Source organism: Ochlerotatus camptorhynchus, unplaced genomic scaffold, assembly GCF_037179485.1.
Source record: "Ochlerotatus camptorhynchus isolate MF236.1 unplaced genomic scaffold, CSIRO-AGI_Acam_v1.1 ptg000085l, whole genome shotgun sequence".
Lineage (NCBI taxonomy): Eukaryota > Metazoa > Arthropoda > Insecta > Diptera > Culicidae > Ochlerotatus > Ochlerotatus camptorhynchus.
The window spans coordinates 6,092,403-6,111,847 of NW_027040575.1; the positions used below are offsets into that span (position 1 = coordinate 6,092,403).

Sequence of the window (19,445 nt, forward strand, 5' to 3'; positions counted from 1 at the left end):
TAAAATAAATAAAATAAATAAAATAAATAAAATAAATAAAATAAATAAAATAAATAAAATAAATAAAATAAATAAAATAAATAAAATAAATAAAATAAATAAAACAAATAAAATAAATAAAATAAATAAAATAAATAAAATAAATAAAATAAATAAAATAAATAAAATAAATAAAATAAATAAAATAAATAAAATAAATAAAATAAATAAAATAAATAAAATAAATAAAATAAATAAAATAAATAAAATAAATAAAATAAATAAAATAAATAAAATAAATAAAATAAATAAAATAAATAAAATAAATAAAATAAATAAAATAAATAAAATAAATAAAATAAATAAAATAAATAAAATAAATAAAATAAATAAAATAAATAAAATAAATAAAATAAATAAAATAAATAAAATAAATAAAATAAATAAAATAAATAAAATAAATAAAATAAATAAAATAAATAAAATAAATAAAATAAATAAAATAAATAAAATAAATAAAATAAATAAAATAAATAAAATAAATAAAATAAATAAAACAAATAAAATAAATAAAATAAATAAAATAAATAAAATAAATAAAATAAATAAAATAAATAAAATAAATAAAATAAATAAAATAAATAAAATAAATAAAATAAATAAAATAAATAAAATAAATAAAATAAATAAAATAAATAAAATAAATAAAATAAATAAAATAAATAAAATAAATAAAATAAATAAAATAAATAAAATAAATAAAATAAATAAAATAAATAAAATAAATAAAATAAATAAAATAAATAAAATAAATAAAATAAATAAAATAAATAAAATAAATAAAATAAATAAAATAAATAAAATAAATAAAATAAATAAAATAAATAAAATAAATAAAATAAATAAAATAAATAAAATAAATAAAATAAATAAAATAAATAAAATAAATAAATAAATCACAAACTTATAAGCGTTTAAAACCTAACACTATTTCACCACACATATTTTTTGATTTGCACCCCAGTATAGTCGACAAAGACGTAGTTCTACGTCAAAATCAAAATTCAAGACTCGACCTGCTTCGATTTGCATGAAAATTTGCATAATAATGTTTTATGGGCAAATTTTGGCCATTTTGGAATGACATCTGAGTCAAAGTTGCTAGAAAAGTAAACTAATTCTGTGAAAAAATACACGATAATTTTTTGTTTTTAATTTTGAGTAAAATTCAAAAAAGTGTTAATTGTTAACTGAAATATCCGTTAATTATAATGAAATATATTATAATTTCCGGAGTTGGTTGGAAATGCCATCTAATATCAACATGAAGCTTTATTGTGATAAGGAAGAACCATTAATGCGACAGTGCTAGTCAAACGCAAGGTGAATCATCGTTCAATACTACAACTTCAGAACGGAAGCGTAATCCATGAAACGCTTGACCGTCTTAATGATATATATGATGATGATAGTGGTTTACCACCCATTGTAGCACGGAAACTAAGTCCGACAGCAGTGGGCTCTCTTCTCTGTTCACAAGCTTAATAACCTCTGATTGTCCTCAACATGTCGCTGTATGAAGGGCCAAAAACGGATTGGGTAGATCGATAGGCAAAGTCACCTATACGCATCTACGGAACAATAAAGAATCTCCTTCCAGCAACTTGATCAGCCAATTAATCAGAAAAACAGTAGTTCGTGCAGAAAATCAAAAAAAATTGGATATGGAAAAATAGAAAAACAGAAAGTTGGTTATTCCACGTGGGTGATAATTCCGCGTATTTGACAATCAGTTCGATTTTATGCAAATTCGTTCAAAAAGCCAAATGCGTGTAATTCTAAATGTCCTGTAGAATTAGAAAGTGAATCCATCTAAAGCCATCCATGTAAAATTCAAGTGACGTTTAATTTTACATGCATGTAAATTTCAAGTTGTGTAAATTTAAAAACCAATTTAATTTTACATGAATATGCATGCTCTTTTTATGTGCATGGAAATTCGTGTAAAATTACAAAATAATTTTAACTGTGTAGTGAGTTCAGTAGTAAAATTATAACTGAAGTTATAGTTCATTGCCAGAATTTTAATTTTATGAGTAGCGCGTACAAAATAAATTTGGTTCAAAATAAAATAAGTGACTGCATATATGATGTAATATTACGGAAAACTACTAGTTGGTCTGATAGTATTAAAGCTGCTACACTTCAAACAGAATTAATCACTAGTGAAAAACATCAAGAATTTGAATACTTCTCTTCTTCTTCTTCGCATTTCAAGCTTAATGCATATGTCATATGTGTGTCATCCTCTATCCCTCACTCAGCGTTGGATAAGTAGAACTGCGAATAATTTGATCAAATGTCATGCTCCGTAATGGTCCCCTTTATGTTGTGAAAACTAGAACTTCAAAAAGGGTAACTTTTGAGGCAAGACAGGGTGTCCATAACAAGTTAAGGGAACATTATGCACTAGATATTCACAACAGGTACACAGTTCGAAAAAGTAGTGTAAAATTCTATTCAAGTTCTGAGACATTTCATACAAATCAATCACCAGCTCTACTAACAAATAATACGGTGAAAACACATGCAGAATGCAGGATTGTCTGGTACGCATAGCAACGATAGCAACGCACAACTGGGATTGAATCAATGATTCAATCCTTAAGGTTCAATTTATTTTGAAGCTTTTTGGAAAATTTCAAAAGCAGTTTTTTCCGACGCATTATTTCAGAATGCAAAAAGCTCGCACTATTCGATTCCTTTTGATATTTTACACAAAATGACGTGAGCTTTTTGCAATCTAAAATAATGCGTCGAAACAAACTGCTTTTGAATTTTAAAAAAATGCATCAAAGTAAATTGAACCTTAAGCACAAGGAGCGGGCTCGTTTGAAACCAAGGATTACTAGAAAAACGATGCATGGCATCGATCATGATCTGAAAAAAGTGAATCCAAGCTTCTCTTTGTGATGTCTTTTGAATCATACATATGGCAAATTTCGGCTTTTTCTTTACCTATTATCGTCAATCTTCGGAGATGAACCAGTCTGCGGCTGAAAGTCTCATAAATAAACTAAATCAATCAATCAATATTATCGTCAAAGAGGTAAATGAAATCTTATAGTGTTCATCTTCATGCACACAATCAGCGCTCAATGAATTCATTCACCTTCCTGACTATAATAGGTAAAGTGCCGAAGACGGCATTTTCCCTAGCTTACATGATATTTAGCAAACATTTCAAATTACAAAACGATTGAGGAGTATGCTTAATATAAATCACAGATACACTAATAGAAAGTCGAATCTGCTATTCAAAACAATAATTCAAACGGCAATTTGTCGAAACTGCTAGCTCATGTACCAACCTTTTCCTATTAGTGTGCGTGGACATGTAATCAGTTTCGACAAATTGCCGTTTAAAACATTATTTTCGAAAGCAGATGCAGCATGTTGACAATATATTACTGAAATATTGGAAACTGGATATACACACTTAATTTTTATTGCCAAGAATGGCACCGTCGATTAGCCCGGCATTTTATTTTGCTGGATATTAGTAAAAAAAACATGCCAAGATTCAGCTAATAAATCAGAATTTTTCTGAGATATTAGTTTATAAACAGAAGTTTTGCTGAGATCTCAGTTAAAATAAATACCGAACTAATGGGCGCTGCCGGATTTTTTGCAAGCTAGATTGAGTGTGTAGGGTTGGTATTCAGTGCTACTTCTACTAACGTATACAGGATTTCGGACAGGTACAGCAGGTATTGTCAAAAATTGGTAAATTTATTGCCTTATCACACTACATATTAGTAACTTTCGTCCTTCCCTTATATATAAAAGTAATATCCATATGGTTGTGCTTCAACTTACTTCAACTTGTATACAAAAGCCCATCTTTGTAAACAACATTGTTTACAAGTTGCTCGGTTGCATGAAATTAAATACAAGTTTACGTGAATGATTAAATTAAAATTCAGAATTTTTATCTGTGTACAGCAAAACATCACATAGACGCCCTTATTCACACTTACTACTCAGGAAGTAGAAGGTTAAGAAGAGCCACCGCCGCCAACTAAAGCTTGAACCGGGTACCTGGGACTCCTACGATATACCAGCGGCAATGGTCAGCAGACGATACCCTGTGCGTATTTAGTATGTAATATTTTATTTGGATAAGAAAGCTAGAGCCTATTAGTGGAAGTCGAACGAAGCGGATTTTGTATGAACTGCTTGCATGAAAAAGTCGTTTCGATCGTCGTTTATTATGTGGCCCCTAACTACGCCTTTATAGTCATTAGTCAACCATTAACCTTTCAAGCCTATGATGAGTAGTATGTAATACTCAGTTGATGTTATAATATTTATGAAATTTTCTTCATCTGCTTTAATAGAGATGTTTGATTTTGAAAATGTGTAACTGACCATAATCCATAATCTGTTTTTTTTTTTCAACGAAAACCGTTCGATACAAAGATATCGACAATAGTAGAATGGTTCTGGCCTTAGACATATTAACGAACGGCATCGATGTTGTTGATGACGATGACGAAGTCGATGATGGCAATCAGGGCTCGATTAGTAACACTTATCTACAGTCGATTGATATGGTTTTTACCAATCGATTCGTGCTAGCCTTAAAAAGTCGGTTAATCCATATCGATGGTAGTAATTGCGTGAATTTAGTCGGTACAAGAACACCTACGCCGAGTAGCTCAGTCGGTTCGAAATATTGTGCATCGCTCAAGTATCCTCCATAAGGTAGTGAAAAATAGCTTTGAGTGGTTGATTTAATAATTAAGGAAGTTATTTTCTTTTGATTGCTGAGGTAAGTGGCTCGATTTGAACAACCTTGAAGTTCAAGGTGAAAATTTCTCCTCGCGAATCATGCTTCCAGCGATAGCGAATAATTACTTAGCGGCTTATTTCAATCAATCATCATTTAAAAAGATAATGGTAAATTTAGCTTACGATTATTTTGATTCATCAGTGGCTACCATACATCCGGTACATTCTGGAGTCCTTATAGAACTATCTTATGGGCTTAATAATCGGGAACATAATCCTCTTTATTGAATCAAAACCACATTGAACTGCGTTGGAGTACACTGAAGTACATGCGGTGTCAACCACATCAAGAGCGCAATTCAACGCGTCACTGATAAAAAGGCAATTAAACCTCCATACTATATCATTCTTGCTTGCACCGAAACGAGTACATTTCATTGAACTGATTGCACAGATTTGTTTGCAAACATTTCAGCGAGAACACCTGCACCGATGGGAGCTTCTAGTTGGGAAAAATTTCTTCTCCTTTTGTGGAAAAACTGGATCATACAGAAACGACACTATGTGCAAACTATTTTCGAAATACTAATTCCAGCATTGTCTTGTGCAGTATTGATCCTGATTAGAGGTTTGGTCGATCCAAAGGTGTTCAGTGAACCGACTGTATGGAACGCTCTTCCAACAGATACCATTGGGCACATGCTGTAAGATTGTTTGTAGTGGCGTGAATAGTGCTTTTTAAATATTTTTCTTTTTTAGTCCAGAAGCTAACCCAACGATAGATCCACCAATTAGTTATATGTTGGCGTATTCTCCACAGGGGGCGTTAGTGGATAGGTTGGTTGCCAGTGCTGCTCTGCAAATACGGGAACCACTGGATATCCAAGCATTTCAGAATGCTCTTCAAATGGAGAACTTTCTTCGCAATAATAACACTTTGGTGGGAATCGAGTTTCCGGATAGCTATCGCACGCTTAATGATTTACCAGATAAAGTATCGTACTCGCTGCGATTTCCGGCAGAGATGCGCACATTTCAGGATGAATTTTCAGCCTTCTGGGCTAACTGGTATACGGAGCTTATGTTTCAACAGTTTCAAATAGCAGGAGCTAAGGATCCCGATAGAGACGACGGAGGATATCCGGCAAATTACTTCAATGAATCATTTATCGCTGTTCAAAGTGCGGTGGATCGAGCCATCATACTGGAACGTGCTCCAACCGTCGAGTTTACACCGGTGTTTCTTCAGGTAGCATTTAGAGTTCTGAACAATAAACATTATAAATAAAAAACAAAATACGTTTCAGAGGTTCCCTTATCCACCATACTATAGCGATCCACTGCTAACGGGCTTGGAGAATCTGCTGCCATTGATAATCGTGATAGCTTTCTTCTATACTGCTATCAATACTGTAAAGTATATTACAGTCGAGAAGGAACGACAGCTGAAGGAAACCATGAAGATTATGGGGCTGTCCAGTTGGTTGCACTGGAATGCGTGGTTCATCAAATGTATTATGCTGCTGACTGTCTCCATATCTCTCATAACTGCTTTGCTCTGCGCTAATCTAACAACAAACAGCGAGCTAGCTGTCTTCGAGTATTCAGAATGGAGTGCTGTTTGGGTTTATCTATTCGTATTCAGTGTGACAAGTATTTGCTATTGTTTTATGATGAGCACGATATTTTCGAAGGGTGAGAGCACAATGATAATATGATTACATGTTTAGGTTAATCCGTTAATCAATTTCAGCCAACATTGCGGCCGGCATCTCTGGTCTGATTTGGTTCATCATGACCGTGCCGTATAATGTTGTGTTTGCAAATTACGGAAGCCTGTCGTTGGCCGTGAAGCTATCACTTTGCATTTTCTCCAATTCGGCAATGTCATTCGGGTTTATGTTGATGATGAGACATGAAGGTACATCCAATGGATTACAATGGTCTAACCTATTCGAACCGGTTACAGTAGATGACAACCTATCCGTTGGCTATACTATGATCATGCTTATGATTGATGCGTTCGTGTATTTACTAGTGGCCTTGTACATAGAAAAGGTATTTCCTGGTGAATTTGGAGTTGGACAGCCTTGGTATTTCTTTTTAACCAAGAAATTTTGGTGCGGAAAAGCAAAGCCATCTAATGTTACTAGTTCGTCGTTCGTGTTCGATAATGACAGTTTGGAAACGGAACCATCTGATAAAGTGGCTGGAGTACAAATACGAAATCTTCGAAAGGTATTCGATAAGAAGAAAATTGCTGTAAGCGGGCTCACCTTAAATATGTTCGAAGATCAGATAACTGTTCTACTAGGACACAATGGAGCAGGCAAGACAACAACAATGTCTATGTTGACGGGAATATTCGCTCCTACTTCAGGAACTGCCATTATCAATGGATATGACATTACGACGGATTTGGACGCTGTTCGAGGATCTCTAGGATTATGCCCTCAACACAACGTTCTGTTTGATGAACTAACTGTATCGGAACATATCGAATTTTTCGCTCGGTTGAAGGGTGTACCTGGAAAAGCAGTCAAAACAGAGATCGAACATTATGTGAAAATACTGGAGTTAGAAGACAAAGTCAATAAACAATCGCACACGCTGTCGGGAGGAATGAAACGGAAGCTTTCGGTCGGAATAGCACTATGCGGCGGATCAAAAGTAGTGCTGTGCGACGAGCCAACTTCCGGCATGGATCCTTCTGCTCGACGTGCTTTGTGGGATTTACTTATTCAGGAGAAGAAAGGCCGTACTATATTACTTTCCACTCACTTTATGGATGAAGCCGATATTCTGGGAGATCGGATAGCGATCATGGCGGAAGGTGAACTGAAGGCAGTAGGATCATCGTTTTTCCTGAAGAAACGGTTTGGTGTAGGGTATAGGCTGATCTGCGTCAAGGATGAAGCATGTGATGCCAGAAACTTGAAATATTTGTTGAGGAAATACATTCCAGATATTGAAATTGACACAGATATCGGAACAGAGCTGTCATTTGTGCTGAATGAAAATTATACATCAATGTTCCAGCATATGCTGAAGGATCTGGAAGAGAATACGGATAGATTAGGCATAAAAAATTACGGAATATCCCTCACAACGTTGGAGGAAGTTTTCTTAAAGTAAGTTATGGAAATTTAGTTTGATTCAATTTTCAAAAGTAAACTAACTTTAATTCGCAAAAACTTAATTGACTTGAATTTCTTGCAGAGTTGGCAGTGATTCGTACGCCTTGGACAAGAAAGCTATTGTCAAAGATGAACTCGATACAGCGCCTGAATCAAACATGGCATCAACAGTAAGATGTAAGAGAACCATTACGAGAAAATGCGTCTGTAATCTCAACCTACTGTTTATTTTTAGTGCATGAAGATAACGAAGCCCTTCTGGGCGGAGCAAAGCTCACATTCAACCAAATCCGTTCGATGTTTTTGAAAAAGTGGATCTCCACAAAACGTAGCTGGGTGCAGCACTTGGTGCAGGCACTAATTCCTATTTACTTTGTAGTTGTCACTGTTGCTATTGTACGTTCCTTCCCAGGAGTAACCGAGCTTCCTCCACTACCTATTTCTGTTTACAACTATTCATCAACCACCACTCTCCTTGAGCCATCGGATAGCACCATTGTTACGGGATTTCAAAGAATATTTGAAGGTTTTCCTTCATCTCATCGATTGGAAATCATCAATCGAAACATGACAGACCATATACTGGCCATATCCAATGCCAATATTGGACGAGTGAATCGAGAGTTTATGGTTGCTGCAACTCTATCAGACAACAGACAAACGGTTTGGTTCAACCCGCAAGGAGTCCACACAGCTCCACTAGGAATAGATTTTCTGTACAATGCATTCCTGAAATTAAGCTGCAGCTCATGTCAGATAAACACCGTCAACAAACCGCTACCATACCGTCCAAATACGAGAGTAAGCTTCAAACAAATGTTTCCATAATTTCATCACTATGAATGCAGAATTTGTTTCGATTTTAGTTCACTCAACTGCAAGCTGGCAACAATCTGGGATTTCAACTGTCATTCAATACCGGCTTTGCAATGTCATTCATAGCTGCCCTCTACATCATGTTCTACATTAAGGAGCGTACATCACGTGCAAAATTGCTACAGTTTGTCAGTGGAGTGAATGTATTCACATTTTGGAGTGTTTCTTTCATTTGGGATTACATTACCTTTCTCATAACAGCGTTAATCTATCTCGCTACGCTTACAGCCTTCCAAGAGGACGGTTGGTCAACTGGGGAAGAGCTTGGACGAGTGTACATGATCCTTTGCGTGTTTGGATTGGCGTTCCTGCCAATAACGTACCTTTTCTCGTTTTGGTTCGAGATACCTTCCACTGGATTTGTCAAAATGATGATGATCAACATATTCACTGGAACGATTTTTTTCACCGCTGTATTTTTACTGAAGTTTGAAGTGTTCAATTTGGCAGATATTGCACGCGGCCTGGAGTGGTTTTTTATGATATTCCCACTGTTTTCGTTAAGTCAAAGCTTGAGTAACATCAACGTACTATCCACGACACGATCAGTGTGTAATCAGCAATGTTCAGTCATTCCTTTCTGTACCGAGGAGTTTATGTGTCTCCAGTTCCCTGATTGTTGTGATACGGAGATATTCACCTGGGAGTCAAAGGGAGTCAACAGGCAGCTAGCGTATATGGCAGTTGTAGGTGTGATTGCATTCATGGTACTGATTGTGGTTGAATTCCGATTAGTTCAGAGATGTTTTAACAGGAAATACCAAGTTAGTAAGCAAAAACTTGCCATTATCGAAGACGCTGGTATGGACGACGACGTGTACAGCGAGAAGCAACGAGTTGCTGGCCTTACAGAAACACAAATATCAGATAACAATTTAGTTATACGTGATCTGACAAAATATTACAATAGTTTCCAAGCTGTCAATCAACTGAGTGTTTCTGTCGAGACATCGGAATGTTTTGGACTTTTGGGAATTAACGGTGCCGGGAAGACATCAACCTTCAAGATGTTGACTGGCGATGAAAACATTTCTTCTGGGCAGGCATGGGTCAAGGGCATCAATTTGAAGAGCAACATGAATGAGGTTCACAAACACATTGGATACTGTCCACAGTTCGATGCCGTTTTGGAGGACTTGACTGGCCGAGAGACGTTGAAGATTTTTGCACTCATGAGAGGAATTCCCAATCAAGATATAACGGCAGCTTCTGAGAAATTAGCACACGAACTTAACTTCATGCAGCACATCGACAAAAGGATCAAAGAATACAGCGGAGGAAATAAGCGAAAGTTAAGCACGGCACTAGCACTTCTTGCGAATCCCACTGTGGTTTATTTGGATGAGCCCACTACCGGAATGGATCCAGGAGCAAAGCGACAGTTGTGGAATGTCATACTAAACGTGAAAAAGGCGGGAAAGTCCATAATATTAACATCACACAGCATGGAAGAATGTGAAGCCCTATGTACCCGATTAGCTATCATGGTAAATGGCGAGTTCAAATGCATAGGATCTACGCAACATTTGAAGAGTAAGTTCTCGAAAGGATATTTCCTTACTGTGAAAATCAGAAAGGCCGAATCTGAAACTAATTCTTCAAAACGGCAGTATGCTGTCAAGAACTACGTAGTAGAACATTTTGAAGGAGCAGTTTTGAGGTAAAAAATTCAACGTTTGTGTTTTTGTTGTATGAGAATTGACGTATCCTCTTCCGATTTCAGAGAAGAACACCAAGATTCACTTACGTTCCACATAGCTCAATCAAATATGAAGTGGTCAACGATGTTTGGACTGATGGAAACTGCCAAGAGGACACTAGAGATCGAAGATTACGCCCTCGGTCAAACATCCTTGGAGCAAGTGTTTTTATTTTTCACTAAATACCAAAGAATAACAGACGAACAGTAGAATGGCTAACTGTACTATGTACCTCCCTTTACCCTTTACTAATAAACCAAAACAATGTCGAAACATAATGATTAATTCATACAGTCGTCCGTCTGTAGTTGTACTTCCTATGAGACCGATAATCCACGCTTGTGCGTGATACATACTGAGACCTACACGATAAACACGGCGGCGTCTACGTAATTTACCAATCTTAGCTCATGATATGAAAGTCGATAAACGGTCTACCAAGCCTCAAAGGTGACTTCGCTCATAAACACTTTAGTCCAGTTGTAGCCACCGAGGAACGCGGTCGAAAAAGTCAATCGTAGGGAGCAACCTGTTGCATGCGATAAATATTGCATTAGGTTGATACCCGGTCAAACTCCGCGAAGGTTCAGTTGAATAGCTTTCTAAAGGATTCAATAGTGTCGTTCGTGTAGAAGTTACCTTTGCAGTCTGTTGCTAACATTAATAGGCATAACAAAATTGATTTTTTTTTTATGTGGGAACTAACGCATCTGAATAGTTTAATCGTAGGTTACACCCGTCATGTTAATAATTCATGTAATAACTGGAGGTTAACTGCGTACAAACCAATAAAGTTCAAGTGCAATGAACTGACGGAGAATTAAAAAAGACTTTGTTTCAATTTTTAGTGAACAAAAATTTATCGGAGGTGTGACGCATCAATCTTATCAGAGCATCTACGTAGAGGTAGATAAGCTAGTGAGTTGGCATAAACTAAATCACGGAAAAGTTCACCTAAGGGCCCACGATTCTGGATAACTAACCTGTGCTCCATAAGACATTATGACGTCATCAAGCTTTGAAAAATTTATTTTACTACTATGGAAGAACTGGACCATCGCGATACGGCATTATTTTCAGACTTTTTTCGAAATCGCCATTCCCGTAGCTGCTTCAACGATTCTCATCTTGGTTCGTGGCCTGGTAGATGCGGATCAGTTCAAGGATAATTTTATTTTCAGTCCACTCGACCTAAGTTCAATTAGGCATCTAAGGTATGCCTATGTTTAAAAAAAAGCTATAAGTTTGGATGGTTGTTTGAACATTATTATACATTTTAGAACAATGCCCTTAAATCCACCATTGCAGTTTACAATTGCATTTTCTCCAAGAAATCAAGTGTTACAACGAATACTAACAAATTCTATAGGATTCTTAAATGACCCTCTGTTAAATACGTTGTCATTTGAAAACGCCACTGTAATGCAAACCTATCTTCAAAACCACAATGTGCTAGCTGGAGTTGAATTTCCGGATATTTATGAGGTAAGTCATACGTGTGCAAAGGATTTCATCGTGTTAGTCTATGAGTCGCGGTTGAGATGCGAATGCCCACAAAATGTTCGATTGTTTATGGATTATCAAATTTATTGCGCATTTTGAACTAAAGTAGACTCATGTCTTAAAAATAATTCCTTAGAATAAATTTAAATTAATAAAGAAAGGTAGAAGGATTAGTCTACTACCTTAATTGCTTATCCTTGACAGATACGCGTATTTCGTCTACAATGTGCAAACTTCCTCAGTGTCTTGTACTAATAATCGACTACTAGTACAATACACTGCACATTGTAGACGAAATACGCGTATCTATCAAGGATAAGCAATTAAGGTAGTGGAATTAAATGGAATTTAATAATCCTTATATCGTCCTTTATGCAAGTATTCCACTATAGACGCCCACATTCATCAGGATGATTTTTTTAATTTTTTAAGTTTTATCACCATAAGTATTGCGCATTTTGCCCCACTTTAGCTTCCTCAGCAAAACATAAATGCACAGTAATGTTTTCGCACCGGCTCGAAAATTGAAAAATCAAAACTAATAAACTCTAGAAAAATCTAAGAAGTTCAATATTTAAGTTATATGACCAGTGGGAAAATATAACTGTGTATTTATTTTTAATGCAGGAGCCTACTGCCCATAGAGCATTAGAATCGATTGTAACTACCTATATTTTACACTGTGCATTAAAAGTCACATATTTTGTTCAGAAAATATGGTGAAAAATACCAAAACTAGATTGTCCCATACTGTTACGGATAAGGATAAATAAATTTTCAACAGCGTTTTTCACGGCTAGCTGCTTTTTTCCCAGGTGGGACTGATATGCTTTTATGGGCAGTCTAATGAGGTGCGAAATCTGCAATAGAGATAGACTAGCCTAAGGCTAAAAAAAGTGAAAAAAAAAATTGCAATATTTTCTTATGATGTTCTATTACTAAATGTAGCAGTATATTACATTCAAAAAGGTAAATTTTTATAGCATTGACCAATTTAACATTTGGTGAAGTTTTTCAGCTTTAAAAAACACCAAGAATTACAAATTACAAAATCCATATTTGTGACTGTGAGTTTAAAAAATCAATACATGTTTTTTCTGTACTGCCCATAAAAGCATATCAGCCCCATATGGATGTTTGCCAGAAATGAGTTATCCGTTAGAATCGATTGTGAATTACCGGTATTTTACGCTGTACACTAAAAGTTACATGATTTGTTCCGAAAATACCGTGAAAAATACCAAAACTTGCTTGTCCCATCCACAAGACCCCAAGGAGACATAAATTTTCAACAGCGTTTTTCTCGGTTTGCTCGTTCCAAGAAACTCATCACTTAAAGCTTACTCACCAATCAAAAAACTAAATAGAAGAAAAAAAATATAAATAGAATAAAAACCTGATCATAACAATTATTTATCAAATGATTTTTGAGCGCTGGTGTACATTTTGTTTCGACCATCAAAGATTATTTTCCATTCAATTAATAAGCTTTTATTCTTTCTAAAATTTAAAAACTTTAAATTATGAACTTGATACAAATGAGACCTAAAGAAAATTGTTGGAGATCTCGGAGTAAGAAAATGTTGGAACACTTCGTACTTTGCACAATCAAAAATCTTTAAAGTGGGAAAAAGGAAATTTCCAAGATTCTGAGGCTCCTACATTGAGAAAAAAAATTCAACGTGTGGAGCATGGGAAAACATTTAAGAACTAAAAATCATTACACTGGAGTCGCTTTTTACGCGGTTTTTTTTACACGGTTTTTTTTACGCGGTTTTTTTTTACGCGGATTTTGGAATTTACGCGGTTTTTTTTTACGCGGATTCCGGAATTTACGCGGTTTTTTTTACGCGGATTTTGGTTTTTTTTTACGCGGATTTCAGAATTTACGCGGTATATCGCTTTTTACGCGGTTTTTTCTTACACGGTCTTTTTTTACTCGGTTTTTTTTTACGCGGATTTTGGAATTTACGCGGTTTATTTTTACGCGGATTCCGGAATTTACGCGGTTTTTTTTACGCGGTTTTTTTTACGCGGTTTTTTTTTACGCGGGACGTATCACCCGCGTAAAAAGCGACTCCAGTGTATTATATTCCTGGAATGCTTTCAAGGCTTTACAACTTAGAAGAATATTCATGGCTCCAATAATTAAAAAAAATCTATAGGAGAATTTAAAATGAATTGAAGTGTTCATTCAAGGGAAATGCCGAGATGAATTACTATAAAATTCTGGTAAACATCCTAAGGGAGTTCTGACCAGAATTTCATGATAATTATGAAATAAAATCATAGGAAATTCTACCATGTATTGCAAGGAATTTCGGAGGAAAAGAAATAAGTTGATAATTGAATTCTTAGTTAATTTTTAGAATAATTCCATCTTCATCTTCTTGAGACATGAAATCTCTGATCACGCCTTCCTGCGGATGTGTCGTTGGTAGGGTCCAGGTGTGGGAGCTGCCTCCCTGGCGTCGGTAGCATTGGTGCTAAGCACGGAAAACAAGATCGACGGAAAACAGATCAAGGAAAAAAAAATTAATATCATAATATCAAAATAATAAATAATTTAGTTTTGTTTTTATTATTTTTTGTTTTTCTGTCATAGTTATAATAACATATTGATTACTTATTTTGTTTATTATTGACTAAATTACTGATATCAAAAGGCATACATGGATTTGTTATCAAGAAAACGTGATTTGCTATCTTTTTCATATCCTTCATATACCAGCAAGCGCTTAGAAGTGGATCAACCTCCTTGTCTGAATGATAACGATCCCGTGTTCTACAAATCTCGATTACTTTTTTGAAAGGACATATCAGCTTTTGTAAACAACGCATGTTATCGTCGGTTTGGCATAACTTATAGCTCGCTCACGCATACTAACACCACAGGGAAAATTTGCCCTATCTGATGGTGGTGTTAGCATGCGTGGGTGAGCTACCAGTTACGCCAAATTGACGATCAAATGTGTTGTTTACAAAAGCTTCGAAAAAGTAATCGAGAAATACTTCTTTGGCTGTGTCCCAATTACCGAGGTAAATTTAACTCGTGGTTAAACGTAGCATTCTTTTGACCAACTAACCCCCTTCCCCCTTGTAGCGTGTTTGGCTATACCTAATACATGGCCGGTCACAACTTCTGAAACCCCTCTCCCTTCTCAACTATTACGTTATTTATGTAAGTTCCCTAAGCATTGGGCAACAGTTAAAATCAGTGATATGTCGCAACATTTATGTTCCTATTTTAATATGTAGGTAGGGTTTCCTCAAAAAACTGGTTGGACATTTATGCGAAACTCCGTTATTGATCGGGAATATCTTGATTTTGTGCGTTTTGTGAACGCACAGCCATTACTTTGCATAAGCAAAGGGGGTGTGTGTTTCTGTGTTGGGAAAAAAAGGGATTTCCCTACACAGATTACAGATTTTGTACCTAGCACTGAAATTATCAGACAGTACCTTTATACTTTTAGATTAGCTATGTAAGTCCATCCTACTTGGAAAATTATGCTATAGAACCTAGTATAGAACGGTTTAAAAAATCCCGGATTTTTTTGCTGATGAGGACAAGGCATGTTCGATTGTGTACCCAACAAACAATTTTAGTTGCATACTAGCTTATACTGTCAAAAAAAAATAGCTGTATAAGAAATTTTCTTCCTGCATAAACCTATCTGCAGCTAAAATTGTTAGTTGGGTAATTCTCCAAGTAGGAGGGATTTACAATGCTAATCTCTTAGAATAAATAGAAGTACCGTCGATTTTTTTTTTCAGTGCAACGCTAGGTACTGAAAGTCAACGGTAAGCAATGATCGATTTTCTCGCTACAGCTAAGCGACACAATTCAAGCTGGACATTGCATTAGGTCCTAAGTAACATCAACAGATTCTCTTCGTCGACTTTCTCCTTGTATCCCCACGGCCATGTAAAGACATTCCCAGGTATTTTCAGCAGATCTGTGTGCATGTACAATAAACACAACAATAAACGGTTATATGCTCAAGTTATTAACGAAAGAGAAAGTCGACGAAGTGAATGGATCAATGTTACTTAGGACCTAATGCAATGTTCAGCTTGAATATTATCTGAAATTTGTTCAATGTAGTGCTGTAATAGGTTGTATTGGCTATCAAAAGCAACAGCAAACGCACCGAGAAATGTTAATCCAGGCGATATTAACAAAAGAGAGAATCGATGATGGCGGTTACGCCCTTATGCATGCTCACTGTCGAATTTGTGTTTTTATGCCAAATGATGCATGTGCGTCTACAAAAAGCAAACGAAATCTAAAAAAAAACAGCCATATTTAGTAATGTTTTTTGCTCAATCGTTAGATAAAAGATATACCGATAACTTATTGGAAGGATTTATGGCTAATCGAGATTTTCCCGATCATCTACGAAATTTTAAATAACATTGGTTGTAAAATGGTGCACTCCGTTTTTCGTGTGCATTTTTTTTAGCGTTTTGAAGTTGAATCGCTGTGGAAATCTTATTTCTGATCAATCTCATTACCACATAAAAATCTTAAAAGCACAAATATCAGCTCTCACAAAACTTATAACAAAGACACTGAAACTTCGCGTTTGCTGTAGTGTAGTACACAAGGAATTCCAATTTCATGAGTGATGTCACAACCGTCCAAGATTTGTGCTCTATAGAAGTCTTGAAGTTATAGGCTCGGTTATAGGGAATATATCAGCCATCATGACGTTCATTGTTGGACGCTTCAATGAATCATCTGAAGAAAGCCCTACCTTTACCAAAATGTAATAGAATATGTAATCGCATTTTTATAAGGTCCTGAATGCAACCAAGTTTTACTAAGTAGGAAATCCAAAATATATACATGGAACCTAAATCGTAGGTTAACTGTATTTTAAATCAATATCTAGAAAAATGCACGAGAATTTCACTACACAGCTTAACGAAGTCTACGTCAACCATGCGGTCGTGGCTTGTACACAACCCCACCAATTTTTGTTAACTCGACCACACGGTAGGCAAAATATGTTATCACGAATGCTTATATAAAAAAGATGAAATTCAGTTTTCATTTTGATTTCATTCTCTAAAAAATCAAAATTTGATTAAAATTTTGAGAATATTTTAAAAGAAAATGAATTCTCAGGATAATATTAAATTGAAATTCTATGGAGGATCCAAAGTTATTTCTTATGAGTGTTTCAATAAGAATACCAAGGTACGAGATGACTTCCAAGGGTATTTTCTTATAAGTTTAAGGATAACCTCATGATTATTCTGAGTAGAATTCCAACATTTATATGAAAAAAAAGGTTTTGATTTTTAATATGTTAATATTGAAACATTTGTACAAAAACTAAAATTACAAATTAAAAATTTAAGTGGCCATGTATTAGGGTTTTTTGATTTTCCCGGTTCTCCCTTCGAATTCCCGGGTTTATCCACGTTTTCCCGGTTAGTTTTCTTATTCCCTGTTATCTATCGATTTTCACGGTTTTCCCAATTCGCTGACCACCTGTATCAATAGCTTCGTCATTTGAAAGCATCATTTTCAATTGAGTTACGCTTGATGTCATTCAATTTAGTACAACCTCCAGATTAACGAAAAGACCTGAACCTACCCGATTTCCATCTATCACCACCTAGATTTCTATCAGACCCCAGCCCAACTTTGACTCGATATTGACCCAACATTCATTCCAAATTGGGTCGCAATCGCCTTAAAATTTACCTGACATTGTACCAACATCAGGTCTGTACGCGACCTTTTCTTTGTAGTTTTTTTCCACAGTGTTCACTGCCCGTGATGCACATCGTTTGAAACAGTGGCTCTTCAATTGAGGGAAATGAAAAAAATACGATCAACAGCATTGACAGTAGTAAGACGGTGCAAATGGTAGAGCGGTAAGTGAGACTACTTTTTCACCCCAGTGTGTCTGGGTTCAATCCCAGCTGAGATCGCAGGGATTTTTCTAAGGCTAAAAAAATCTGGTCCCGTCTTCCTTCGGAAGGGATGTAAAGCCGTTGGTCCCGGCCCATATGTTGATAGGTTTGATAGGTTCCAGGTGTGGAAGTCGCCTCCCTGGCACTCGATTAGTCGGTCATTAGTAAGCACCTAAACTAACTTTCAGTGAAGAAATTTCCGAGGTACATGAAAGTTGACTAATGTGCCTAATGTTGACTAATGAACTAGCCAACGGCTAAAAATCTCTCTAATAAAGTTAAAAAAAAAATTTGCCGCTGACAATAGGATGACGCTGACAATGAGATATTAATATTGATGATCAGGGGTTGAAACGGTTGACGTTTTTTACTACACTCGCTTCGTTGTCGTGCGCGACAGTCTGTTTGTATTCGAACACTCATGCTCTACCGTCGTCTCTCTCACACAACACGAGCGGTAGAATAACATTCGAGCTAAAAGAAAATTATCAAAATAGCTATCATTTGACATGTGTGATTTCGTTGTAATTCCTCAATTTGGTGTAAATCAAACCATTTTTGATCAGAAATATTATTACAAGGACATCATTGCTTGTTATTTTCAGAATTCACACAAGCACAACATCAGCAGCTCTTATTATGAGAAAAACTAAAATGCATACATTGGTGACGGTCTTCGGCGACAGTGTCTTATGACAGAGCCTGTCATATGACATTTTAGTTTGGTACTGTACTATGATAGCTTGTTTTGCAAGTGTCGGAGGCAAAGGCAGTCAATTATCACAGAAAATGTGTCGACTACCTTGACCGCTTACAAGACTGTTGATGATTATTCAAATTTTGGATTAAGAACCATGTGACCTATTGATCTTTTCAGCTTAATGATTTGCTATAAAAAATGATCTTCGTTTTCTTCAAAACTTGGTTTCACTTTTTTCACAACAACTGTCGATAACTGATTGAAATTCGTTCGTAATGATCAGGCAATAGGTATCGAAAGGAAGATTGGGCTGTCTAATCAGTCTATAGGTTATATATTTGTCATAAAGTATTATTAATCATTCCAATCAAATCAACCAATCAATCGTTAAAATGACAAACAAATTTATTCTGATTCTTCGATCAAAATCGGTAGAAGATCCAGAAAACGGAGTGAATCGAAAAACAACAATTTATAATATTTCGTGCAAAATTCCTCTAAATTTTATCATTCCAGAGTATACAAACCCTACCGGAACGCATTGAGTTCTTCGTACGCTTCCCAGCAGAAATGCGTACGTTCGTTCGGGTTGGAACCGAATTCTGGAACAATTGGCAAACTAATCGACTTTTCCCCGCGTTCGACAGTCCCGGTCTCAGAAATCCAAAATCAGAAGACGGCGGGTACCCGGCCAATTATTTTTTCGAAACCTTTGCCCAAATTCAAAGGGCTGTATCGCAGGCCATCGTGGTGGAATACAATCCTGACGTAGTGGTGCCTGACGTTTATTTGAGGGTATGATTCAAACAGGGGATAATACAAATG

General features: G+C 35.6%; 1 protein-coding gene across 1 annotated transcript; it reads left to right on the forward strand.

Annotated features, from left to right (window-relative positions):
- The first annotated feature begins 4,790 nt into the window (after positions 1-4,790).
- Positions 4,791-10,891, forward strand: LOC135698359 (phospholipid-transporting ATPase ABCA3-like). Its single transcript, XM_065218276.1, has 9 exons — positions 4,791-4,813; positions 5,249-5,477; positions 5,533-6,022; positions 6,081-6,468; positions 6,527-7,904; positions 7,993-8,087; positions 8,146-8,711; positions 8,777-10,446; positions 10,510-10,891. The coding sequence occupies exons 2-9, from the start codon at positions 5,266-5,268 to the stop codon at positions 10,694-10,696; spliced, it is 4,986 nt and encodes a 1,661-aa protein (XP_065074348.1). The 5' UTR covers positions 4,791-4,813; positions 5,249-5,265; the 3' UTR covers positions 10,697-10,891.
- The last annotated feature ends 8,554 nt before the right edge of the window (positions 10,892-19,445 follow it).